Source organism: Carcharhinus amblyrhynchos, chromosome 15 (genome assembly GCF_965287045.1).
Source record: "Carcharhinus amblyrhynchos chromosome 15, sCarAmb.v2.hapA, whole genome shotgun sequence".
In the NCBI taxonomy this organism is placed as follows: domain Eukaryota; kingdom Metazoa; phylum Chordata; class Chondrichthyes; order Carcharhiniformes; family Carcharhinidae; genus Carcharhinus; species Carcharhinus amblyrhynchos.
In genome coordinates, this window is record NC_137338.1 from 18,603,053 (window position 1) to 18,630,702 (window position 27,650).

Below are 27,650 nucleotides of genomic sequence, written 5' to 3' on the forward strand. Positions count from 1 at the left end.
ATAGGATGTCCAACACCCATTGGAAAAGTCTTTGTATTCATCACATTTGGCCTGTAACATCTTGGGTCCCCAGCGTTGGATTAGGGAAGATAACCCAAGATGTGCTGGGGAATTCCTCTTGGAAATTCCCAGATATTCTACGCTTTTTTTTAACCCAGCAATTGTCCAGAAGGGCTAACTTCCCCTGAAATCTGGAGATGCCAGCAGGGTACGAACTCTTGAATGCTGTTCATCACCCCCTACCCACCCCCCACCCCTCTCCGCACGATTCTCCTGGCCAGCTGTGCTAAAAAATTAGTAAGAAGTCTCACAACATCAGGTTAAAGTCCCAACAGGTTTATTTGGTAGCACAAGCCACTAGCTTTCGGAGCGCTGCCTCTTCATCAGGTGAGTGAGAGTTCTGTACTTCCACTCATCTGATGAAGGGGCAGCACTCCGAAAGCTAGTGACATGTGCGACCAAATAAACCTGTTGGGCTTTAACCTGGTATTGTGAGCCTTCTTACTGTGTTTACCCAATCCAACGCTGGCATCTCCACATCTAAAAAATTAGCACAACGGGATGGGAGAATCGTGGCTGATATCTTACTGCTGTTCACAGCGATGAGATGTTCTGGCCCTGCTGCAGCAGTGAATGGAGATTTGGCTGGCCGCCAAATTCTGTGTCCTTGCTGCGGTGGCAGTGGGGCATGAATGGTAAGATAGTGCCCAAAAAGAGAGATTGTTCAGGGCCTGCATCCAGATGCATAGGGTGCAGTGAATACCTGATAATAAGGTGGGTTCCATTAAATGCACGCGCACAGTTCCATCTGATGTCCAACTATTTCCAGCATCCCAAAATCTAGGCAAATACCCCCAGTGGAGTCCAGCGAGCTGTTTTTAATTCATTTACGGGATATGAGCATCGCTGGACCAGCACTTATTGCCCATCCTTGACTGCCCTCCATTTCAGAGGGTATTTGGCATCAACCACACGGTTGTGGTTCTGGAGTCACATGTAGGCCACAGCAGGTAAGGATACCCTAAAGGACACTAGTGAGAAATATAACTTAATGCTATGTAGCTTACTGATTCCTCGAGCTGTTCCATGTTAACAAAGTAATTCAGAACTATATGAGTGCAACAAAGGTATGGTTTTTACAGGGGAACTGCTGAACAATATCAACTAAATTTAAATACCTTTGTGTTTTGTTTCAGTGTATAGGCAGTCACCCTCAAAAAGTCTGATTTTATATTTCTCCCCATTAAATGTTTCCTCCTATCCATTTCTTTTGAAGTTCGTCAATCATATGAGACTACGATTCCAGGGGTATACCATCAAACATGTTAATCCTCTTGTACGAGGTGGGATAGTGAATGCTAGTGGGCTAATTACCCATGTAGAACCAAATCTTGGCTTCACCTGACATCAACTTAGGGTATTTTGTAGCTGGAACTACTGATAGCAATTAGATGTTGCTGACTCACTGATTTCAACCTGCCACTGTTCACCTCTATTGTCAACTCAGGTGAGCACAACTAACACTAAATTCAGCGGAAACAGCGAAAGACCAGGGTTTAAATTAGGGATCTTCCATGTTCATTTGACTTGATAGCAAAACTGAGCGGTATATACATTCAGCCACGGAGTGGCTCTGGTTTTACTTTTTAATTCTACGCTAATAGAATATTGGCTAAAAGTTGTGTGGAAATCATACTTGCACAAATTTACGAATTTACTCATTTATAGCACAACATTGCTCTGCATCTGCCTCCTGTTTACACGTTAGACCAAAAGGACAGAAATGTTCCAGGAATATAGATGTGGCAAAGAAATTGCAACTTTGAGAAGCAGTAATTTAAGTAACTTGATTGGCCAGCCAGAATATTTAAATCATGGAATCATTCAAGAGGAATTCTGAACCAATATTTTGCGGCACTGTGCACACTATCATTTCCTGATGCGAATTTAGTTACTGCACCCTGTTCACTTAAGCTGGTTATAGGCGAACACCCTTCGCGCCAATGTGTCACAGCACAATCCCAGCATAGGTGCAGTCAACATGAAGAATAAAATAAAATGTTTTTCATCACTAGTGACATTAAATAAAGTTTGCATTGTTATACATCAGGAAATATTGCTTGTATTGCAAGTAAAGATAAAATATGACCCAACATATCTACTTTAAAAAGCACTACTCGAAGCTTCAATGTTGTATGAAGTTTTTGGTGAAGGGAAGTTGTTTATTTTTGCTCTCCTCCATGGGTTTTCCAACCTAATGCAAGTTGCTTTTTCGCTGGAATTTTCGGTAGATCAGTACACCACCTGCCATCATGGCAATACAGATGACTGCGAGGATTCCCACACCAACTCCCAGTCCGGTATATACTTCTATAGCTTGTTTAGTAGCTAAGGCTGGAAGGGGAAAAAGAATAAGCATATTAAACAGTGTGTGAGAAATATAACAGTGCACCTGCTTGTAATTCACAAACAGCATAATGATCCAGTAATGAACATTGAATCAGAAACTTGATGAGAATGCTACAGTCAGGCTCATCATCCCTAGACCATCGAGCAGAGGAAGAATAAGATGGATTTTACCAAGGAGTAACTTCAGTACAATTATATGGATAGCAAATAGGTCAAGATTGGACCCAACTGTGACGCCCAATAAGTTGAATAGAATACCCCCATTCATAATCTCGGTTCACATATGTGTAATGGATATTTGAATAAGACGACATAGGGCTTCCACCATTGTAGCAAGAACCCACAGTCTCATTTGGAGAGGTGGGGGGCAGGGGAATTTCAGTCGTTGGTGATGTTGCCCAGGGAAATGCCAGCCCCCGTAGAATTGTGATGTTGGGGCTGATTGTTCCAGCCCACTGCACAATGAGTCTCCCAGCCAAAGATTTACAGAGTAATCAGTCCCACACCAAGCTGATTAGCACATGGAAATTTTCATTTGCACTTCGTTACAGCCTCCACACAGTCCCTCCCCCTCATCCCCACACCTCCCCAAACAAGGCTGTGGGCTCTTGCTGCAGTTGGTGGCAGCTCTTTGTTGTGGCTCACTCCAGCGGGGTTTACAACTGCTCCATATTAACAGGGAACTGCTGGCCTAACTGCACTGCAGGGAACAGAGGCCATTGAGGTCCCCCAGGAGGTTGAGAGTGGAGGGGGGGGTGGGTGCCCCTTGGGCAGTGCCAGCCTGGTAGCCTGTTGCATTTTTAATATAAATGATTATACGTCTAATCAGAACTACTAGTCAGATGTCCGTGCCACAATAAAACAGCATATTGATTAAGCCTCGACTTGGGCCCCTCAAGCATTGCCAGAGAGAAGTCTTCTATACACCATATTTCCCACGGCTACCAGGCTTACAGGGATTAACATGAAACCTCATGTCATCACGTATTTACTTAATCTGTCTTTGAAGAGAGTAAAGAAGGATTCGTATGATTGGCATGGATATCTGCATGTGGCATGATGGCACAGTGGTTAGCACTGCTGCCACACAGCGCCAGGGACCCAGGTTCGATTCCAGCCCCAGGTGACTGTCTGTGTGGAGTCTGTGGGCTTTTATTCCGGGTGCTTTGATTTCCTCCCACATTCCAAAGATGTGCAGGTTAGGAGGATTGGCCACGCTAACTATTCCCTAAGTGTAATCCCCAAGATGTGTAAATTAGGGGGCCGAATGGTATGAATATGTGGAGGTACGGGGATAAGGCATGGGATGCCCTGTCAGAAAGCCAGTGCAGACCCGATGGGCCAAATGGCTTCCTACTGCACTGTAGGGAAGCTATGATCTAGTTCAGATTGCAAAGTGATGCTGTCATTATGTTTCCGTGCAAATCAATACAGATCAGTGGTGGTCATACATCAACCAATAAAAGTACCAAAGACTTATGGATGTGGCTGACACCATTGAACCCAAGAGAATATCAATGGTCAGCACCAATTCATTTCTGCCAGAAATAATTTTGGACTGTACATCAGCTGTCCATCTTTAGGGACATAAAGAAGATCCCGAACGGAATTGAATGGATTTGAATGTTGGATGTTCCATATTTTTCTAATTATCTGAACAATTGTTTGCCAGGTTTTTATGTCTAAAGTAATAAGTATTATGTAGGAATAAGTTGACCATTCTCTGACAGGTTCAGGGGTGGCACGGTGCAATAGTGGTTAGCAGTGCTGTCTCACAGCCCCAGGACCTGGGTTTGATTCCCGGCTTAGGTCACTGTCTGTGCGCAGCCTGCGCGTTCTCCCCGTGTCTGCGTGGATTTCCTCTGGGTGCTCTGGTTTCCTCCCTCAATACAAAAGACGTGCTGGTTAGGTGCTATGCTCTCCCTCAGTGTACCCGAACAGATGGTGGAGTGTGGCGACTTAGGGATTTTCACGATAACTTCATTGCAGTGTTAATGTAAGCCTATTTATGACGCTAATAAGTAAACTTTAAACTAATGCTAAGTGCTAGCAAATACCAATGGGAAATTCCATCCTGTTAATCAAGAGCAACTGGTTCTGAAACCACAATTGAGCATCATATGCTGTTTCTAATTCTATTATAGTATTTGGCCTTTACTGTCATCTCTCTTGATTTTTAATTTGGTTAAAATTATTTTGTGGAGCATTGAAACGTGCTGTGGCAGCAGTTTGCCTTACCTGAATCACCATTTGTGTTCACCACTGTGGATAAAAGTACAAAACAAAAACCATTATAGAAACTATTAATATTTAATTAATATATAAATATTATAACTATAAGTAAATATTATTCCCAATTTATCAGAGTTTAATTCTAAAGATAAACGTGATAAAAGATTGGCCTTCCGAGAGGGAAAAATTCTATCTGTGATCAGAATGAGCCGTTGGCCTTTATCTGTGCTAAATGGACTAAACTGTGTAACGTTTTGGCCAAAATCGCACATTCCCTCACACATCAAATCGAATCACTGTTGTGTCGTTACAAAGCCCAACAATCACAACACAACACAAACACAAGATACAAAAGCCTGCGGTCACATACCCACCGACTCAAGGACAGCTTCTTCCCTGCTGCCATCAGACTTTTGAATGTATCTACTTTGCTTTAAATTGATCTTTCTCTACACCCTAGCTATAACTGTAACAGTATATTCTGCACCCTCTCTTTCTTTCTCTGTGAACGGTATGTTTTGTCTGTATAGCTGGCATGAAACAATGTTTTTCACTGTATGCTAATACATGTGACAGTAATAAATCAAATCAAACTATTGCCAGTTTTGAGGGGGAAAGCAAATGTAATGCACTGGTGAGGTAGGGGTTCTCGGTGAGGGAATTTGGCGAGGATACATCAGGGAAGGCTGGAGTTCCAATATTTAGATTGTCTACTGTATCTTTGAGGACCGATTTTTACAGGAAAGTTGTGAAAACACAACAAGGAATCAATGAATGTTGGAAAATTGAGTGGCTTGGAGTGCAAATAATTGGGATTCTTCTTTGTAGGCATATGTTGACACCTTTCCAGCTTTCCGGTAGTCACTGTGCTCAGCTGTGGTGGCTGAGCAGTTAGGAGCAGAGGGAGAGATATTGATGAGGGTATTGCAGCAGACATGACAAAGAAGACTCCATGTCTATGAATGATGGTGCAAAGGGACAGTTTATGGAAAATGAAAAGAAAATGCCCAATATGATGATAAAGGCAGGCTGAAAAGACATTACAGGAGATGTGTTAATTTAAAGTTTGTTTATTAGTGTTTCAAGTAGGCTTACATTAATACTGCAATGAAGTTACTGTGAAAATCACCTAGTCGCCACACTCCTGCATCTGTTCGAGTGCACTGAAGGAGAATTTAGCATGACCAATGCACCTAACCAGTCTTTCAGACTGTGTGAGGAAACCAGAGCATCTGGAGGAAGCCCATGACCCAAATCAGGAATCAAACCCAGGTCTCTGGTGCTGTGAGGTAGCAGTGCTAACCATTGTGCCACCGTGTTACCCATTGCATTAGAGCTTAAAAGGTGCAGAAAGAAGAGACTTATTTGGCAAGTTGAATGCACTATATGCATGGGAAGCTACAGGAGTGTACTTTGGGAGTTTGAGACAGTGTTGGCAAATGTTAAAGTTCCAGGGACAGAGGGGGATAATACAGTGACCTAAAACAGGCAATGTGAATATTAGACGTAACAAAAATATTTATTAGAGAAGGCTTTACCTCAAATAGAGATTTAGATGTTGCAGGATTTCTGAAGATGGCCAAATCTAGGGAGCTGCTGATAGGAATAGGTGTAGATGTGGGTGAGAGAGAGAGAGAATAAGAGTGAAGAAGGATCAAAGGAACGTGAACCAGGGAAATTTAGGTCAAGGTTGAAATTAACATGAAAGAGAAGTTTCTCACTGCAGGGCAAAGAGAAGTTTCTCACTGCAGGGCAGGATGAAGATAGGAGGAAGGAGTTTCAGCTGTAAAGTGGAAATTGCAGGAGCACTGGCCATATTTTCAGTCAGTCAGTTTAACTTTGGTGGTGGGGAAGCTTCTAGAGACGATTATTAGTAATAGTATCGATAGTCACATGGAAAAATATCGGCTGATTCAAAAGAAAGCAACACAAATTTCTTAAGGGAAAATCATGTTTAACTAACTTGCTGGAGTTTTTTTGAAAAATAACAGAGAAGGTTCATGAGGGTAATGCTGTTAATATGGTGTACATGGACTTCCCCAAGACATTTGGTACACAATAGATTTGTGAGCAAATTCTAGTTCTTGGAATAAAGGAGAAAGTAGGCGACTAGGGGATTTTCACAGTAACTTCATTACAGTGTTAATGTAAGCCTACTTGTGATACTAATAAATAAACTCAAACTATAATATGATTGATAATCATAATGAGTGAGTTTCAGAGAACATAGTGAAGTCTAGTTCGGGAGAATCAACCTATGATTGAGGTGGCTCAATATTTTAAATTTCAGATCAGTTTAGGCCAGAACAAGAGTAAATAAAGTGCAAAATTCATACTGTATTAATTGTATTAGTGGATAGTAGCAGTTCTGCTAAAACTGGCTCCAGCTCTGGGGGAAAATCAGGGAACACAATAGAATGAAGAATAGCCTCATTTTTACTTGCTTGTTCCCTTGCCTTTAGAATAGTGGTGGATCATTGTTTTGTTTAACTTTGTGTAAATTACATCTCCATTTTTTTTATTTTGTGTATTTTAATATAAATTAAAATGATGAAAACATACCATTATCATTCTTGGTCAAGATTGGTTCAGAGATAATTGTTGAAGGATCAGATAATTGAACTGGTACAGGAGTAGAGACTATAATTGGTGCTTCTCTCTTTCTCCTGTTGCAGTTCTGAAGATGATGAAAGGAGAAAAATAGATGCAAATTAATTTTTCTGCAGGTAAAAATTGAAAAGAGTAGCTGAGCTTAATTATCCAGAGTGCACCACTTTCTTCGACATTTCCACTCTAATTTTCAGTTACAGATAGGTTACAGACACATATATGACATTTTTCATAAACATTCCTGCCTTCTGTCCAGATTATGTACATTATCTTGCCTGTACAATTTGGGATGTGACTCCACAACTTACATATAGTTAGCAAATCCAGGCGTACACGCTTTAACTTGGTTAACACCCTCGGAGCTTTCGGAGAGATTGAGAGAACCCCCTATTTTTAACAGCTCTAGTTGCCAACTGAACAGCAAACTGTTTTTCTCAATTATAAAATGATTTCCTCCCGTTTCTAGTATCACATGACTATATGACCCTGTATGCCTAACTCGCCTTCCATTACTTTAATTGAAAAGGGGTCCTTTTCTTTGGTAAACCAAAGTCCATTATGCCTTCTGCTAAATAATCATGGCTAAAATGAGTAATTATCCTGCTTTTCAGCATCTGCCATATTTTCTGCAGATAAGCCAACTCGCTTTAATAAGATGCTCAATCTTTAAGCAGTTCTCCTTAAAATGTAAAATATATTAATACCAAAGTATTTTCACAAAGCCATTTCGCATGCCTGAGTTATCAAACTTGCCAGAGCACTGGGCCCAGCATGGTTGAAGTGAAGACTGGCCTGATGGTACTTTCCTGAGTTTTGGAGCCAGTGCCCCATGAATTAGACATAGGCATAGAAACCCTACAGCACAGAAAGAGCCATTTGGCCATCGAGTCTGCACACTGACCACAATCCCACCCGGGTCCTACCCCCATATCCCTACATATCTACCCACTAATCCCTCTAACCTACGCATCTCAGGATACTAAGGGCAATTTTAGCTTGGCCAATCAACATAATCCACACATCTTTGGACTGTGGGAGGAAACCGGGGCACCCAAAGGAAACTCACGCAGACACGAGGAGAATGTGCAAACTCCACACAGACAGTGGCCCAAGCTGGGAATCGAACCCAGGTCCCTGGAACTGTGAAGCAGCAGTGCTAACCACTGTGCTACTGTGCGGCCCGAATTGAAACCCGTTTCTCCACACCAATATTTCAGCCATGCATTCAGCTCTCTAATCTTACTTATCCTACACTAATTTGCTCAGGGCACAGATCTGAAGTTCTCCTTTTTAATTTAGTCCCTAGCTGTTCATGTTCCCTAAGCAGAACCTCGTTCCTAGTCCTATATAGTTGGTACCTATGTGGACTGCGAAGCTTAGATCCTTCCCTTCATTCTGAAAGTTCCTCGCCATCCCCAAGCAGATGCCCGTGGCACTGAGCAAGACTCTCAACTACAGAGGACTGTATCTATCGCTTGATTATCCATCCTCTAAGACTACTGCCCTGCCCACCACAGAATCGGAGTGGGCGAAGGTTGGACAATGGAAATGTCCAATGACCTCGGGCAAGATTTTTCTGTCTCAGGTCAAGCAAGGCTGTAAAATCCTGTCCTATGGCTGGAACTTTACTGCCACACCCGCTTCGGAATTGGGGCAGGCGAGGCACGCAGAACAGAATTCTCTGTTGGCCTTGGGCAAGATTTTACTAACCCTGCTACAGCGAGGTCGTAAAATCCCAGCCTATATTTCTAAACTCTCTCCTGCTTGTACGGTTCTTGTATGATGGTGCCATGGTCTGCTCACTCAACCACCTGGCACGGTGGCACAGTGTTTAGCACTGCTACTTCACAGCTCCAGGGTCCTGGGTTTGATTCCCGTCTCGGGTCACTGTCTGTGTGGAGTTTGCACATTATCCTCATATCTGCGTGGGTTTCCTCTGGGTACTCCGGTTTCCTCCCACAGTCCAAAGATGTGCAGGTTAGGTTGATTGGCCATGCTAAGAAATTGCCCCTTAGTGTCCAGGGATGTGTAAGTTAGAGGGATTAGTGGATATGATATGGAGGTAGGGCCCGGGTGGGATTGTGTTTGGTGCAGGCGCGATGGGCCGAAGGGCCTCTTTCTGCGCTGTAGGATTCGATGATGACACCCTGCAACCCTTGCTTTTATCCATACAAGCTGCAAGAACCTCAAACCTCTTGAATAACTGCAAAGGTTGAGGCTTCCCCACTTCTACCTTCTTGATCCACTCTCCTGCCTCACATGCAGTTGAATTTCAACTCCTATTTTTCTACTCAAAAATACATGTGCTTTGTACTTACATAAAATTCACTGCAAGCTGCTTTTGCACAGAGACGTGTTATGCAGTGTAGATAGAATGTAGAGACTGACAGGTTTCGATGCTCAGTGAAACGGAATGCCTCAAAGTAGAACCTGGCAAACTGATCCTTCCCGTTGGACACTATATTGGTCTGTTCTTCTTTATTACATCTACAAGGTCAAATAGATTATTTCAGCTAAGATTTCAACAGAAAAGCCCCAATTCTGTGAGTCTTGCAAAGGTTGAGCTTCAGCTGGCCCTTCTGTGCTGCCAGCTTGGAGAAGTCAAACTTTACAATGGGAATTTCTTAAAGTGAACTTCATTTACTAATCACAAGCAGGCTTATATAAACAATGCAATGAAGTTACTGCAAAATCCCCTAGTTGTCTGTTTGGGTACACTAAGGGACAATTTAGCATGGCCAATGCATCTAACCCGCACATCATTGGGCTTTGGGAGGAAGCCTAAGTAGAACCTCATTCCTAGTCCTATCTGTATCGTTGGGATCTATGTGGACCGTGAAAATTGGATTCTCCCCCTCCGTCTGAAAGTTCCTCGCCATCCCCAAGCAGATACCCCTGGCACTGGGCAGGCAATACAGCTTATCGGACTCTCAGCTACAGAGAACCCAGAGCACCCGGAGGGAGCTCATGGAGACAAGGGGAGAATGTGTAAACTCCACACAGACAGTGACCCACTGGGAATCAAACCTGGGTCTCTGGCGCCGTGAGACAGTAGTGCTAATCACTGTGCCACCATTTGAATAACCTGCCTGAACATGGAAGGCTTACCCAGAAAATTTGGCTGAGGAGTATGAAGTTAGAAAAGACAGCATAGTTTAATGAACTGGAACTCACTATTGGGGGGGGAAGCCAGAGTGTGTAGGATGGGCAATGAAAGCTGCTTTAGCCAGCGGTGCCTTGAATTATATTGAAACAACAGGGAATGTGGAAGGGATGTGGGCAGGATGCGCCTGCATTCTGGGGCAGAAAAATAGCTGTGTCCAGTCATAGCTCCTGGACTTGCTGCCATGATAGCAATCAATATACAAAGCATTCAATTAATGACTTAGTATTTCAACAAGTGTGATCTTCTAGGACTATTACCCGTGATCTGCTCCGTACTGTGACCCAGCCCCGGCATTGGGCTATAATCACATTGACCATAAATTGCGTTCAGATGGAGGACTTCATTCCGGCTACTCTCAACATGCTACATTTATGCTTACCAATTCCCTTATTAAGATATTCCTTACCAATAGATCATGATCAGTGCAGATGAAATAGTGGCTGGAATTCTTCCAAAAAAATTCGAAGTGTCAAATTCACATGAAAATTGGAGTATGTTACAATGCAGAGGTGATGGAGTCCTCTGCACTATTTTGGAACCACCCAAAGGGATATACCTCACCTCATAACCTTAAGTAAGTATGTGTGAGGGAAGAGGAAGGTATTAGTTTTGGTAAATTAAAACAGCTGACAACCTTATTAAAACACTTAATGATAAACTGTATAAACTCTCCAATAAAATGCTGTCTGGAAAGTACAATACATGAATGAAACAAAGGCTTCTAAATGCCAGTCATTCTCAAAAGGATATACATACAATCAACACTTGTTAGAAGTCTAAAGGTTTTGCTGTTCAGGTCTGACAAATCTTCCGTGTTGATCTATTTTTGATGGTGAGTTTTATGAAGACACATTAAACTGCAGGATTCTATGTGAGAGACTCGTCTCTCCCTTCTTCTGATGAAAGAGGCGGCAAGATTACCCTAACTGTTAGTTCCTCTTGTCCAGTTTTAAATACCTAGAATTACCTCACAGTATTTCTGCAATTTGAGTGGCTTGAGGCTGTCAACAGCCCTCACATTTGAATTCAATCGGATCTGTGTCTTTGAGTGTTTGCTTCAAGCTCATTGCTGCAATTCAAAAGCCTGTTTTGCTATGCTGGAACTCTGGTTGTTGACACATGCTGCAAAATTGGCTTCTGCAACCTACTTTCATTAATTTAAAAACCCAAGCACAAAAACACATTTTTTTAAAGAGACAATGCTATATGATTTTTTTTGGCATTTCTTTTCAATATTTAATTTGTCAAACACCATATTTTTAACCTTTTATGCTACTTCATAACAAGTAATTCACACTGTTGTTTTTCAGTGGGAGTTCAGAGAAGAATCTCCCACACTGTGGAGACCGCCAGTGTGAATGTCATTAAAAACTAGGGAACAGGGTCTATCCTCACTGTAGAGGCTGAAATCAGGCACTCTGGGCAGGCCACTGCACATATGCTGATCTGTCAATGCTGAGATCAGCGCATGCGCAATGTTCCACACTGATGACCTCCTGATTGCTGGCCAACTTGATCTGTTGGCCGACCCATTACCCCTGCATCGCCAGCCTTCCGTGTCTCTATGGCCCGATTTCATGACCCCCCCCACCATTCGTGGGTCAGCCCCACACCGCCCCTCCTGGCCTGCTCCAATTTCCACCCCCTCAATTACCCCCCCCATAGAGGTACACCACCCCCTTTCTGACCTCCCTCCCTCCTCCCACCGGTCCCTATGCAGACAGGCAGTGGGATCCCTCATCCCACCAAACGCCCTCTAGACCCTGCCCTGTAGGCAACACCCACATAGGTCCTGCTCCCTTGGCCCTGCCACATGCCCAATGGACAGTGTCAATGTGCCCTTTAGCCCTTTGCCCCTTGGGCAGTGCCAGGGGGCCCAGGCTGGCACTGCCAGAGTGCCAAAGCATGGGGGCAACGCCCTGTTGCCCAACTCCAGGAGGCCTTGATTGCCCCACCTTTCACTCCAGCGGGGTTGGGCTGTTACTTCCCCATTAGTAAGGAACTACTCTAAACCCAATTGGTGTGAACCACTCTGGTGGGAGGAAGAGAAGGGGAGGGGAGAGAGGCTAGCGGGCCTGGAGACTTCAATCCTGGTTCTGCTAATCACATTTAAATTCAATTTAAAATAAAATTTAAATTGCTTCCGCACCTCCTCGCCAATTTCCAACGTGGAGCAGACTCTATTGGAGTGGGAGCGCATGCGCGAATCCCACGCATCACCAGCCACAAGATACTCTGACCTGCTGCGTCAACAAATTAGAGCAGTGGGATGGGAGAATCGTGACAGAGGGTATTCCCGACAGGGGAATGGTGGAAGGAACAAAGGCTTTGCACATGGTTCTGATTGAGTCCATTAAGAATAACATGATCCCAGGGTGGGAGTTTGACAACTTGCGGGAGGCACCAGTTCAAGCATTTTCCAATACCGCTGATGCTTATCACACAATACCATTCTGCTACAGTTGGAGGATCACTTTTCTTGAAATTGGAGGTGATGACTGAAGAAGAGCAAAATGATGTCTCACTTCTACCTCAAAGCAGTTCCCTATTTTCTGAGTGTTTCCCAGAGCGGTCAGCAAAATGTGGGCCATTTTCTATATCTTGACAGCCCCCTTGAAGAAGGCAGACACAGGTGACAAAATTCATCGTTGCCTGCAATGTGGCAGCTCAGCTTTTGGCCAACAAACTAAAAGAGTATTTGTGGATCAGGATCTCCAATGTGACACTAAGGTCATGGTTAACCAGGCAGCAGTGATTCCCACTCTCCTGTATTCTATGGAGACTTGGACAACCTACACAAGGTATTTCAAAGCACTGGGAAGTATCATCAACACTACCTTTGCCAGATCCCCCAAATCTATTGGTAAGAAATACAGTCCAACAGCATTGTCCCCAACCCAGTCAACTTGCCCAGCATTGAGGTGCTAATCACTCAAAACTAGCATTGCCTGGCAGGGCATGTAGTTTGTATGCCTGGCACCAGACTCTGGGGCAATTGTTCTACTCAGAACTTGCTCAAGGCAGGAGACTCTGAGAAGAACAGCAGAATTGGAGTGGGATCAAGTCATCCTCGATCCAGCCAGACTGCCTAAGAAGAAGAAGGTTTTCCAATGTGGTCAGCAGCTATGCTTGCTGGTTTCCAAAATATCCTCAACCAGCTGTTTTCTCTCCTTCCAAAAATGTAGATGCAATGAGCTGTTGTAAATTGAAAGCCATCTTCAATGCTTCTTGAATAATAGATGTTAACAACAGATATCTCCTGAACCTTGGCTGAATATATATTCATGGACTCTTGAGGATATTAGAAGTGCCGATACTCACATGAGTCACATCTATAATTTGCTGAATGTGAGGACACCCTGCCATTTGGTGCAAGTTCTGTGCCTTATCTGAAAAATGGCTCCTTAATGCAGGGAAAGTGATGAAGGTACTGCCCTGAGCAAATAGAGTACTTGTTACTTGCTGATCTGAGTGATAAGGTGGCTGCTCCCTGGTGTGTTTGAAAGATGCAATTACTTGAAGAACCTATCATTCCTTCTATAGAAAGAGCTGTTCTTGATCTGGGTGTTGTGTCCAGTTAAATTTCAGCAGATTGTACAGATCTGTAGCGACTTCTCTCACAAAGCAAAGGTCCAAAGGACAGGTATTTTCTGATTTGCATAGATCTGTAAACATTAGGCAGAATTCTCCAACCTGAGACTCAGTCCCATGGTGAGGAAGGGGAATGTTTCCCACCATGGAGGTCAGTAGGAAACCATGCCATCTCTTCCAGCCCCATCTCTTCTGGCCCCGATCACATTAGTTGCACAATCTGGTTTCTCGTGCTGTATTCTGGGGTGGGGCAGGTCTGGTGGCGTGCATCCAGCCACCATATTCAGGCACTATTTTTAAAAGATGTCCAGAATCCTTATTGTCATCGTTTACCAATGAGGAGAAGTCACGAAAGGGAGGTGAATGAGTCATGGACCTAAGTTAACGATACCTCCCTACACATCCTCCTTGACCATATTGAGGTTAGGAAGGATGTTCTATATCTGGCTGATGATAGCAGGAGGCACAGCAGGGGAACAAACTTGACATGGGCACAGGGAGTCAAAGCCGTTAGCACACAGGAGATGCCTAGGAGGTTGGCAATCCAGTGCCACAAGTGGATGAATGCTTTTATTTTCTCCACAAAGTGAGTGGGCCAAATATTGGCAAATAGAGTTCAACTTGGGCAAACGTGAAATAGTTTGTTTTAGCAGGAAGAATAAAGGTATAACTGTTGCAATGCATACAGTCATTCCTTAAATATTATCCACTGTCATGCCTTTTAATGAAATTTCCCAATCTATCTTAGCCAGCTCACACCTCATACCTTCATAGTTTCCTTTGTTTAGATTTTGGACTCTCATTTCTTACTGGACTTCACTTTCCATCTTAATGAAGAATCCTATCATGTTATGGTCACTGTTCCCTAAATCTTCCCGCACAATAAGATTATTAATCAACCCCTTCTCATTGCATAATACCAAATCTAAAATAGCATTTTCCCCAACTGGTTCCTCAACATATTGGTCTCAATACAAACACCCTGTACACTCTCCTGAAATTCTTCTGCCGCAACATGATTGTTAACTTGTTTAGCCCAATCTATAGTCACTCATGATTACTGTAGCATCTAAGGGCCGAAAATTCTTGGGCAGGGGAGTCAAGGTGACTGAAGGCTCTGTCATCGACAGTGGAACAAAAGGAGAGCAGGATAACATACTACCATAATCGTAAGGCTGAAGAATATGAGAAGAGATACAGGACTTGAAATTCATCTGACAGCAATGGAATAGAACAAACGGGCGATTAATTTAATATTGCTCATTTGTTATGCTGACCGAGATAAATTTCTAATCTATAAATGCTGGCTGAGAATGTAGAAATAGACTGAAATGAGGCAGTGAAGTGGTTTTTAGTTGAAAATTTAAATTCAGTGCGTGTTGAACATGGAGGCAATGTAAGCCCATGAGGATAATGATGATGGGTAAATGGTGCTTTTTATTGGACAGGTTGCAGACAACTGATACTTGGAAAACATATGATTTACAACAGATGTAAATACGTTGAGAGATTGTTCCTGGGTCTACCATCTTATTATTTTGAATGTAGGAGATGCTCAAGAAGCTATTTCTTGCTCTTTTCCTTGGCTCTTCATCAAAGCTATTTTACAAGTGTAATCTGATTTCTACATCTGACAGTTCATCCCTAGAATTTCAAGCAATATGCGAGTTGCAATGGGGAGTGAATGGAATTGCATACAAGTAAGCTAATAGAAAAAAAAATTAATAATTAATAAACCTATTATAAGCAGTGGGGTTTGGAATACTCACCCAATGAAGAGATCATAAGTCTGTGAAGAATTTAAATTAAAAGGTGAGGTTGAAGCATAGCAGCGATCAAGAAGGACATTGAACCTGTGTGGTGGAAAATAGGTTATAGTAAATAGTGCATGGGAGTTTCCCAATTTTTAAATTACCTATGGATTTTGTCTCCCCCTGATGGCAATAAGGAGTTGATTTTGTAGGACTTTAATCGAGCAGTAACAGTAGGATGTTATATTTATGGGATGTGGGCTGGGCCACTATTTATTGCCTAACTGCATGGCATACTGTGCCTTTCAGAGGGCATTCTAAATAAGAGCCAATCGCATTAATGCCAGACCAGGCAAGAATGGCAGATTTCCTTCCCTAAAGGGGCATTAGTGAACCAATGGCTTTTACAACAATCGTCATTAGACTTTTAATTTCAGATTTTTATTGAATTCAAATATCACCATCTGCCGTGGTGGGATTTGAAACTAGGTCCCTTGAATCTATGATTATTACTCCAGTGACAAATCCACTATGCCACCACCTCCCCAGTTTGAACAGGCCTTTCAAATAGAGGTGCCTCCCTTCCCACCTGAGAGTGAAGGTGAGGACTTATTCTGTTTCCCAACCTCAGTCATTGGGTGCCCGCGGCTTAAAAAATTGAGGCTGGGCGGAAAAGGCCTTTAGGTGGTTGCTTAAGGGCCTGAACAGGGACAAGGGCAGGTGTCCAGTCCGAAGCACAGTCTGTCCTACCATAAAATCATACTTGGGTCAGCGTGTACAAGATCATAGTGTCCATGCTATTTTAAGCTATTAACATTCCCCCACCCCCACAGGCTCCCCTGCCATCCTGGTAAAATTCTGGCCATATTTTTTCAACAGTTCACACAAACTCACATGTGGCATTTCTCAGGACAATAATCTTTTGTGAAACAAAAGTTTGTTTTATTCTAATTATGAAAGCAATCAGAATTTTTCAGGCATGACAAATAGAACAAATCTTACTTGCTGGTTAAATTGATAGCTTTTACTTCCACATAAATCTTGGTTTTCAAGATGAGTCCAGACTCTGGTATGATCAAGGCATTTGTGTATTCTGCATCCTGAAAAAGAAAGCAGTTCTATTACATTTGTGGCATGATAGTTGTGACATTTTCTGTGCAGTAATCTGGTTTTATTTATAGACCTAAATCTGAAAATAATTCAAATCAAAATATATTCATGATTTTGAAAGCCATGTTCAACTAAATCTCCCTTTTGTCTGATCCCACAACTGTCTTGCTGCCTTTTGCTGTGTTTTTACCATTTCAGTTGTCCTTTGTCTTTTTGATTTCATTATATCTGGCCGAGCTTACGTGCAAATATGAACCAGGAGTACTCGATGCTTTGAGCCTGCTCCCCATGTCAGTTTAATCGTGGCTGATCTGAACTCAACATTCCTGCCTATTCCCAATAATCTTTCCATAATCTAACCACAAAATAAAGGAGCAGAATTAGACCATTCAGCCCATCAAGTCTGCTCTGCCATTCGATCATGGCTAATGTTCCTTAACCCCATTCTCCTGCCTTTTCCCGTAACCTTTGATTCCCTGACCAATTTAGACCTTACTATCTCAGTCTTAAATATACTCAATGATTTGGCCTCCATAGCCTTCTATGGCAACGAATTCCACAGATTCACCACTCTCTGGCTGAAGAAATTCCTTCTCATCTCAATTCTAAAGAGTCATCACTTTGCTATGAGGCTTGCTCTTGGATCCTAGTCTCTTCTAATCATGGAAATGTCTTGCTCACGTCCGCTCTATCCAGGCCTTTTCAGTATTTGTGATCTCTTCCCTCACCCTGCTGACATTGGGTAGGATTCTTTCTTTGCTTTCATCTCCTTTCTTCTGTGCAGAAAGCTTCCCTTTATTTTTTCTTTTGTTGCCAACTTCTTGTTCCTCTTGATCTGGCCTTCTGTTTTATCTCAAGTGCCAATTTTAACTCAAGTTTGTTGTTGGGCCACCAGGGGGAGTGTCAAACTCACCACTACATGCCAGTGAAAGTTGGGTCTTTTTAATAACAAGTCCAATTTGGTGTCAGCGGTTGGGTCATGGTCAGAGGGAGTGATAAGTGGGAGTCAAACTGTTAGCCTTATTTCAGTGAGGTAGACATGCTTGTACCATAGTTTTCAGATTTACTGGTAATGTCTAAGCTGGAGTAAGATTGAGGAAGTAATAGAATTCATATTGCTATTTTCTTCTGGCTGGAAAATAGTTAAGGACACTGCTCCAATGGCTTTTGAGGAAGAGAATTTCAAAGATTCACAACCTACTGAAGGGAAGAAAATTCTCCTCATCTCTGTCTTAAATGGGCAACACCTTATTTTTAAATTGTGACCATCTCCATTCTTACTTCATCTTAAGACCATAAGATTTAGGAGCAGAAGTAGATCATTCAGCCCATCAAGTCTGATCAGCCATTCGAACACGGCTGATAATTTTCTTAACCCCATCCTCCCGCCTTTTCCCCATAACCTTTGATCACTTTATTTCTATTTTGCAGGTGACTCTCCTGCCCAATACCAGTAGGAATTGAGAACAATCTCTTGGACAGCAGCAAACCAGCATGAAGATGCTCAGGCCTGCCTGAAACAGGTGAGCAAGAGTACATTGCAAACTCAGAGGATTTTTATATTCTGTCATGGGTTGTGGGCGCCGTTGGTTGATCCACCACTTTTTCCCTAATTGCCCTTCACAGGGCATTTGAGAATCAAACACCTTGCTGTGTGGCTGGAGCCACTTGTAGGCCAGACCAGGTAAGAACAGCAGATTTAATTTCCTAAAGGGCATTAGTATACACATTACACTTTTCCAACAATAGACAATGGTTTCATGGTCATCATTAAACTTTTAATTCCAGACTTTTATTGAATTAAACTTTCACCATTTGCCATAGTGGGATTTGATTCCGCATTTAGCATTACCCTGGATCTCTTGTCTTGTGACAATTCCACTGTAGCATTGCCTCTTGAAGGGCACTGTCTTAACCACCCAAATGCCTTGTTTACATCTGGCAATGTGGTTAACGTCAGTCAACCTTTTCATTGAAAATCACCACCGCAATATTAGCGATATGAATTCCACTACTTCCTCATTCTTATGTCAGCTTAGACATTACCAGTAAATCTGGAAACTATGGTACAAGCACATCTATCTCACTGAAAGAAAGTGCAACAGTTCAACTCCGGTTCATTACTCCCTCTGACCAGGACCTGACCGATCACTGAGTACCAAATTGGACTTGAAAGGAGTTTGTCTCTTTTCTTAATGTTTGCCCACCCTACTTCCAATCTCATAATCCTATCCTGTACGGCTCTTTCCTATCTTTCCTCAAAGCTTCGCAAGCAGCCCTGTCGGTCACTATTTTTCCCCAGTTCACTGTACTTTCACTGTATATCCCTTTTATGTGGATTCTACTCTCTAAACTTAATCAAATCTCGATTTATCTACGTCTGCGATTACTGTGTTTTTCTCTGTCAAGTGGCTAACTTCAATTTCCCTAGCCTCAATAATCACTTTACTGGAGGTGTTTCATCACTTTACAATTCCATTGCTTACCAAGATCTTCTTCTTCTTAAGACATCATCTCAAATGACAGCTTACTCTGCCTTCTGAACTTATAGAATCATGCAATAGTTACAGCACAGGAGGCCATTTGGCCTGCTATGTCTGTACTGACTCTGCAAAACAATCCCAGAATCTCCAGTCTTGTCTACACAATTGAAGTTTATCATCCCTGGAACTGTTCTCATATGTGTTTTTTGCACAGTCTCTAAATTCTTCACATCCTTCCCATTGGACAATGCCCAGAAATGAACAACATACTCCAGTGGAGATCAAACTAGCATTTTATAAAGTTTCACCATGACTTCATTGCTTTTGTATTCTATACCTCTATTTATGCCCTCTTTGACTGTTAAGCATTTTCTTAATCTGTCTCACCACTTTCAATGATTTGTTACAGTGCACAAGCAAGTTATTTGGCTCATCATGCTTGCACCCTCAACTCTCCAAACAAGCCAAATGTAACTTAGTGCCACTCCCTGCCTTTTCCCCGTACTCCTGCACATTGCTTCTACTTAAATACCTATCTAATGCCCTCTTGAATGTCTCGATTGAACCTGCCTCCACCACACTCATAGACAGTGCATTCCAGACCTCAACCACTCACTGTGTGGAAAAGGTTGTTCTTACATTTGCTTCTTTTCCAAATCATTTTAAATCTGGACCTGCTTATTTTTGATCCTTTTATGAACAGGAACAATTACTCCCTATCTACTCTGTCCAGTAATTGTTTTCATCCTCAAGCTTTTGGTGGCACAGTGGCACCATGGTTAGCACTGCAGCCTCACGTCACCAGGGACCCAGTTTGGGTCACTATCTGTGGGGAATTTGCACATTGTCTGTGTGGGTTTCCTCTGGGTGCTCCGGTTTCCTCCCACAGTCCAAAGATGTGCAGGTTAGGTGGATTACCCATGCTAAATTCTCCCTCAGTGTACCCAAACAGGTGCTGGTGTGTGGTGACTGGGGGATTTTCACAGTAACTTCATTGCAATGTGAATGTAAGCCTACTTGTGATCAATAAATGAACTTTAATCTATAGTGGAATTTGTTCAATTTTCCAGGAATGTAAATGAATGGCCAAAGAAGAATTGGTCAGGATCTAATAACTCCAGGCATTGCAATCTGCCTGTACATCTTCAAATTCTTCTTCAGATTTCTTGCTTGTAATATATTGAAGTCAGGAGATGGAGGCTGAATACTGAGTTCATTTATCCATTGTGAATTAAGCCCTGGTGAAATTTTGCAACTTTGTTCGCTTGCTGACTGCACAGATGATGCGGTTACTTACACTGTAAAGCTGAAGGGCAAGGGTGCTTCTGAAGGTGCCATTATTATCCTTGATGGCTATACTGACTCCTGCCCTGTAAATACAATTACATAAATCAATCAGTATGAAATCATAATGATAAATTGCATCCAAGTTATCTTATTATCACACTCAATCCATTACACTTATCAGATTGTTCTCTGTAATAATGTGGCAGGAGAAATCTACCCAATTGATTGAATGCTTCAGATTTGTAAAGATTACTCCATTGTCCAAATGGAGCATTGACTTTTCTGGCTCGTCTGAATCAAACAGGGTATTTAGAGGATTGCGAGGCTAAAATGAGTGCAAGAAATGAGGAATGTGACACGGGACTGCTATTCTCAGCAGGAGTGCTGCTTGGAGTGTAGTTCGGCATTAGGGGAGGGAATTCAATCAGGGTTATCACTGCTGATCACAAACTAGTGAGTAAACATGACTTACTTGTGATGTGACTTGTCAGTGTAAAGTAAGAGCCGCCGGATGGAGTGGATGCTTTTCCTGCCCCCGTTCACAGGTAGGTTACGATGGAGATAGACATGAATGCAGTGCAATCCCCATCAACCCGCCCTAATCAGACCCCATTCTGTTTGGACCGTGCTGGGGTTGGGCACAGGGTGGGTGGATCTTTCTCATTTTTGTGCAGAGTGGCGCAGTGGGTGGGAAGAGTGGGGTGGAAGCCACCGACCCCAAGATCGGCTTCCTCTGCCACGTTTCTAGCCAGTTAGGCAAGAGGAAGTTAACGGGCAGGCCCCACGGCGTCATGCTGGTGGGGCGAGCTCAAGTTTACAAAAGATTGAGGAGCCATTTTGAAAGGGTGCCCCAATGCTGGGGGCCCAGTGCCACAGTGGTTGGCACTGCTGCCTCACAGCACTAGGATCCTGGGTTCAATTCTGGCCTTGGGTGACTGTCTATGTGGAGATTGCACATTCTCTCCAGTGGGTTTCCTCCCAGTGGTCCGAGTTCCTCCCACAGTCCAAAGACATGCTGGTTAGATGCATTAACCATGCTAATTGCTCAGGGAAATGAAGAGTGTAAATATATGGAATTACGGGGCCTGGGTGGGGTTGTCGTCGGTGCAGGCTTGATGGGCTGAATGGCCTCCTTCTGCACAGTAGGGATTGTATGATTTTAAATGAAAAATGAAGGTAGAAACTCCTGCCATGCAACACCCCTCCCCCACCACCCCACCCCCCCACCCCATCCCTGCTACCCATCCCTGGCCACAGAACTCCTCTCCCTGGCAGTGTCCCAATGGAATCCAGACTGTACTCAAGCCAATGTGAATTGACAATCCCGGGATGGGGGGGAGGGAATGATTATTGGGTACAGATAATGATAATGATATGATATTGATACGACATTTGAATCTATGCGAGTGTTACATCATTGGTGGTGTTGGGGACAATCTCAACAGGAAATCCCACTGGTGTAAGAGGCAACTTGGGACTCACACGGGATTTTACACGCCCCTTCCCAAAAAAAAAGAGTGGAAAATTCCTACTCCCACCTTTTATTTGGATATATCAGAAAACATCGCGAGCAGTTATATTAAAAATTATCAGCAAAGGATGCAACAAGAATAGAATTAAATCATACATTTTCTAAAGGAACATGTTAACTCTTAAATAGTTAGACATCTAACTCAGATTTTTAAAAATTCTATTCTAAAGTGGATTCACTTAACCAAACAAGAAGCAAATTCTTCACTTACACTTCCACCCTAGTATCATTGATAAAATACTCCAAAGGGTAGGAGCAGGAATACAAATACAACAGTTCCTGGTTATATGTTATGACATTTGCTATTGGATCATATGTTTGTATTGTACCACTGACTTCGACAGACTGGATGTTTGAGAAGTCTTTAAAAGCACCCGTTCCTTCAGCACTGGTGATCTGTATGTAGATGAAAATATAAATAAATACCAGGGTAAATTAATGGATATTCAAAAGATATTCAAGAAGGAAACATATTGGTAGGCGGTGGTATTCCGAACATGGCTGTCAAGTGGCTCAGTGGTTAGCGCTGTTGCCTCACAGTGCCTGGGAACCACATTCAATTCCCAGCTTGGGTCACTGTCTGTGCGGAGTCTGCTCATTCTCCCTGTCTCTGTATGGGTTTCCTCCAGGTGCTCCAGTTTCCTCCCACAGTCTGGTTAGATGCACGGGCCATGCTAAATTCTCCCTCAGTGTACCTGAACAGGCACCAGAGTGTGGTGACTCGAGGATTTTCACAGTAACTTCATTGCAGTGTTAATGTAAGCCTTGTGCTTCATAAATAAATAAAAATAAGACCAGCTTCCATATTCTCCACAAACCTCACTGCTTCATTTAGTTTGGAGCCTCCCAGATTATTACACACACGAGGGTAGTAACTGATCTGGGAGACAGTGTTCAAAAGAAATACTTAGGTGCGAAGAAAGTTAATCAAATTAGAACAACCCTATCCTCTCATTGCTACATATCAGGACTTTTTTAAATTTCTCCATTGCTGTGCACACTTGTCCATTCTATCGGGAGAACAACTTCTTATCAGTCCTAAAGTTACCTTTTCCTTGTTCCAAATTGAATTTTTAACTCATTGAAAGATTGTGGGTGTCATTGGCTAGACCAGCATTTATTTCTCACCCTTAGTTTCCCTTGAGAAGGTGGTGGTGACAACCTCTTTAAATCGCTGCAATCCTTAAGGTGTAGGTACACCCATAGTGAGAGGCAGTTCCAGGATTTTGACCCGGTGACAGAGAAGGAATGGTGATATATTTCTAAATCCTGAATGTGAGTGGCCTGGAGGTGATCTTCCAGGTGGTAGCATCCCATATATCTGCTGCCATTATCCTAGATGATAGCAGTCATGAGTCTGGAAGGAGCTGCGTAAGGAGCTTTGGTGAGTTTCTGCAGTACAGAGTTGAGGAGGAACTTCTCTCAGAGGGTGGTGAATCTCTGGAATTCTCTGCCCATTGAAGTGGTGGAGGTTACCTCGTTGAATATGCTTAAGTCACGGGTAGATAGATTTCTGATCGATAAGGGAATTAAGGGTTATGGGGAGCAGGCAGGTAAGTGGAACTGATCCACTTCAGATCAGCCATGATCTTATTGAATGTTGGGGCAGGCTCGAAGGGCTAGATGGCCTTCTCCTGCTCCTATCTCTTATGTTCTTATGTATATCTTGTAGATAGTAGACATGGCTGTCACAGTTGGCCAGTGGTAGAGGGAGTGAATGTTTGCAGAAAGGATAGCAATCAAGTGGGCTGTTTTGTCCTGGATAGTATTAAGCTTCTTCAGTGCTGTTGGAGCTGCACTTATCCAGGTAAGTGGAGAATGTACCATTTCACTCCTAACTTGTACCTTGTAGATGATGGACAGGCTTTGTGGGGTCAGGGATGAGTTACTTACTGCAGGATCTGCAGCGAGCCTCTGACCTGCTCAGGTAGTATTTATATGGCTAGTCCGATTCACTTTCTGGTCAATGTTAACTCCCAGATGTTGATAGGGGATTCACCGATGCTAATGCCATTTAACGTCAAGGGGCGATGGTTAGATTCTCTCTTGTTTGAGGTGACCATTGCCTAGCACTTGTGTGACATGAATATTAATTGTGCTTCTTCCTTGCCAGATGTGTTCTCTGTCTGTACAGATTAATTTAAGTTAATATTTCACACTTTCCTTACTATTAATTACATACCTAAAAAAACTCCGAGATATTTCCTTAACTACCTGAAAGCCCAAGTTTCTCCAATCTTTCATCATCACAAATTTTTCTGACAATGGGAGCAAAATAAGAGTCAATTTAGCATGGCCAATCCATCTAACCAGAACGTCTTTGGACTGTGGGAGGAAACTGGAGCACTTGGAGGAAACACATGCAGACACAGAGAGAACATGCAAACCCCGCATAGACAGTGACCTAAGCCAGAAACGAACCTAAGTCTCTGGCGCTGTGAGGCAGCATTGCCAACTGCTATGCCACTTTACCACCCATAACAACAATGTCAACAGTGTTGTTCTCTTTGTTTTTATTGTTTGCCAGCAAAAAAGGCAAGACAATCCCAAATGCTATCAAAGGCTAGGGCTTCCATAATGTAAGTGAAATGACCCTGTTAATAGTCCATTAACCTTCCTGTCCAAATGAGGAATTGTTTAGGCGTCACTCGATGGTAATATTGTTGAAACAAGGACCTCAGAGTTTGGGAAATAGCAATTGCCAACTTGTGTCCCATCACTCCATGATATGGAATATTACAGCATTCCAGCAAATGACCCTTGAACAATTCATCGATTGAGATTTTGGCCCTCAACAGAAAGATTACGCTCTTGATGACATCGCCCTTCAAGAGGGATGGATGAGTCGGACAACTGTACAAACGAGCCGTGTCTCACTTTTACTGCGGCATCACTTTTTTACACTTTTTTAGCCAACATTAATTTACTATGGAAATTCACGTGAAAAAAAGTACCAAGTTGCAATCTACTTTTGTATCCAATTCTGCCTCTAACTCTTGTTGGTATTGAATAAGTATATATGTATATACATAACTGGAAATACCTGGAGATTAGTGGGAAGACCATGGCTGGAATTCTCTGAACTTATATACACCCCCCCCCCCCCCCCCCCCCCCAAAACCACCCCCCAACCCATGAATTTAGTGCTCTGCCAAAACTCCATCCGCTGCAGCAGGACCGGAGAATCCCAGCCACTGGTGAGGTGGGGGAATTCCGGTCCCTGTCACTCCATTCGCTTTGCTATTTGTATGTTTGTTATCATGCGCTATATCTTCTGTTTAAATTCTGTACATAACATGTATCAAATAGCAACATGCGCTATCATCGACATTTCTTCGGGTATCTAAGACTGACATACCTCAAGTTTGTTTCCACAGAAAGTAGAGTTTATGTCACTGATGGGAAAGGAAAATCTGAGAAGGGGAGGAGAAACTGATGCATCAACTGTTCCCTTGCATCTGCTGTCATCAAATTTATTGTTTAAAGCCATTTGGCTTTCGTTGTAGCCAGCGAAGTAAATTGGACACAAGAAGATTGATAATTGCACATCTTGAGTCCCACAGGTCACTTTGATATCATTGTTATCTGCCAAAAGAAATTGTATAGATTATACTATCAGGAAGGAAAACGTTACAGTAATTGATAGTAGCTAAAATCACTGTTTTGGGTTAAACCCATTTGTTAGAATGGATTTTAACATGGAACAGGTTTCTGACAGTCAGATATTATCAGTTTGTGGCCAGGGCTTTTATTAATTCTTGCCGTGATTTGCACATATTTTCATATTCAATTCTCCCTGTGATTCTTGTACTAACTCAGTAAAAACATGTATTGGAAATTAACTGAAGATATGTATAGAGCACTCAGAAGACCAGGGCTGGGATTCTCTGATCTTGTCCACCCTTCACCAAGAATGGAGAATTCTGTGCTCAGCCAAAACTCCATCCACTGCAGCGGGATCAGAGAATCCCACTCATTGCCTAGGTCAAAGAATTCCAGTCCATGTCATTCCATACTTAGCTGTCTACCTGAAATGAGCCGCGGCTGAGGTTGAGAAGTAGCTAACTCCGAATAGCTTACATTAATGGAACCTGGATGCTGCCCTGCAGCATCAAGGGAAGTAGTGCGGAATTGGAGACATTTGTTGATTGGAAAAGCAGGCTCAGGAAGGAGACAACCAATCTTTCCTCATGAGTCTAGGTGGTGCCTTCCTGGCCGTATTGAAAGGGAGATTCAGCTGCCTGAAAAAGGTAAGATGGCACCAGGCAGGAATCAAGCAGAGAAGTGAGCGACTCTTTGCGTGACAATTTTAACCTTGCGACACATCATTGCACCATTTCGTGGGCAGGATGGATTAAAAATTTCCCCTTTTCTGTTCTTTTAGGAGAAGTGTGAACACATTCAGATTAAACAAATTAGCATCTGTGTTAGATTGGTAGGATGGCGGCTGGACTTGCAAAAATGCTCGTTCACGTATATAACTCAGTTAGCAGCTAATGGGGTTCTCAATCCAAGGTTCATGGGTTCAAGTCCCACATTTGGGAATGAGTTTCTAGTAGCCTGCTCATGAACCTGGCCAAAGTGGTCATGAGCAGGTCCAGAGGTGGTTGAGGGGATGGGGTGCTTGACTCAATTATCTTTTTCTCTTCCACTACCCTCCTCTCTTTAGAGAAGGAATATTCAGTGTTGTGGCCTTGGTGGGTGTTACTAGGGATGGGATGCATTATCAATTTCCAAGATAGTATTTACATTTTCTTTCAAGTTTCTTTATCACATTTATAAAGTCCTCAATTAGTTTATCTGTTCATTTGCTTTTTGTTTACTCAAAAGCATATATTGTTAAAAACTAACTTCTAGGCTAGTATTTCTTGTGGTAGCATAAATTTGTATTCCAGTAAAACCTGACGTAAAATGTTAGTGTTCCTTCTCTTGACCTGCTTGCTTTAATTTCTGATTGAGCTTTCATTGTGTTGCCATCACAGACCATTCATATTCCACCAACATTTATATGGTGAGTGCTAGCTAAACCAGGCCTAATCTGCTGAAATAGCAGTCCATATAATGGAAACTGTTATATCAAAATAACCTAAAGGTTTCAAGTGATGGGGTTGTGACTATTTCCTTGGCAACTTTTCCATTGTGGTATTGTCCTTGGGAAGAATTGATACACAATTTTGAAAACAAGTCTGCATGAATTTTCTGCCTCAATCTCCAGCGAGATTTTCCAGTCTCACTGATGCCCTAGCTAACCCCACCCCCCACCCCCCACACACACCAGGTTCTCCAGCAGCATGACTGGTGAACAATACAAAACGGCATTGACATCAGTGGGACTGGGAGATCCCATTGTCTCCCTACCATTTGCCCCCCCCCCTCCACTCCCTGACCCTCCGTTGTTTTCAACACTCCACGAGGGGGAGGGGGGGCATCCTGCCTTGATCATTGCGGTTTGTGTGAGTGACTAAGGTCACTTACTGAAG

The 27,650-nt window shown here is 42.8% G+C and overlaps 1 protein-coding gene across 1 annotated transcript; it reads right to left on the bottom strand.

Moving 5' to 3' along the window:
* Positions 1 to 2,254: 2,254 nt before the first annotated feature.
* Positions 2,255 to 25,762, bottom strand: LOC145353517 (zona pellucida-like domain-containing protein 1; the record flags this gene model as incomplete). Its single annotated transcript, XM_080204326.1, has 9 exons — positions 2,255 to 2,394; positions 4,648 to 4,671; positions 7,204 to 7,318; positions 9,570 to 9,738; positions 15,778 to 15,861; positions 16,762 to 16,859; positions 20,650 to 20,722; positions 22,382 to 22,566; positions 25,529 to 25,762. Coding segments are annotated over 9 exons (1,122 nt in total), but the record flags the coding sequence as incomplete, so codon positions are not given.
* Between the last annotated feature and the right edge of the window lie 1,888 nt (positions 25,763 to 27,650).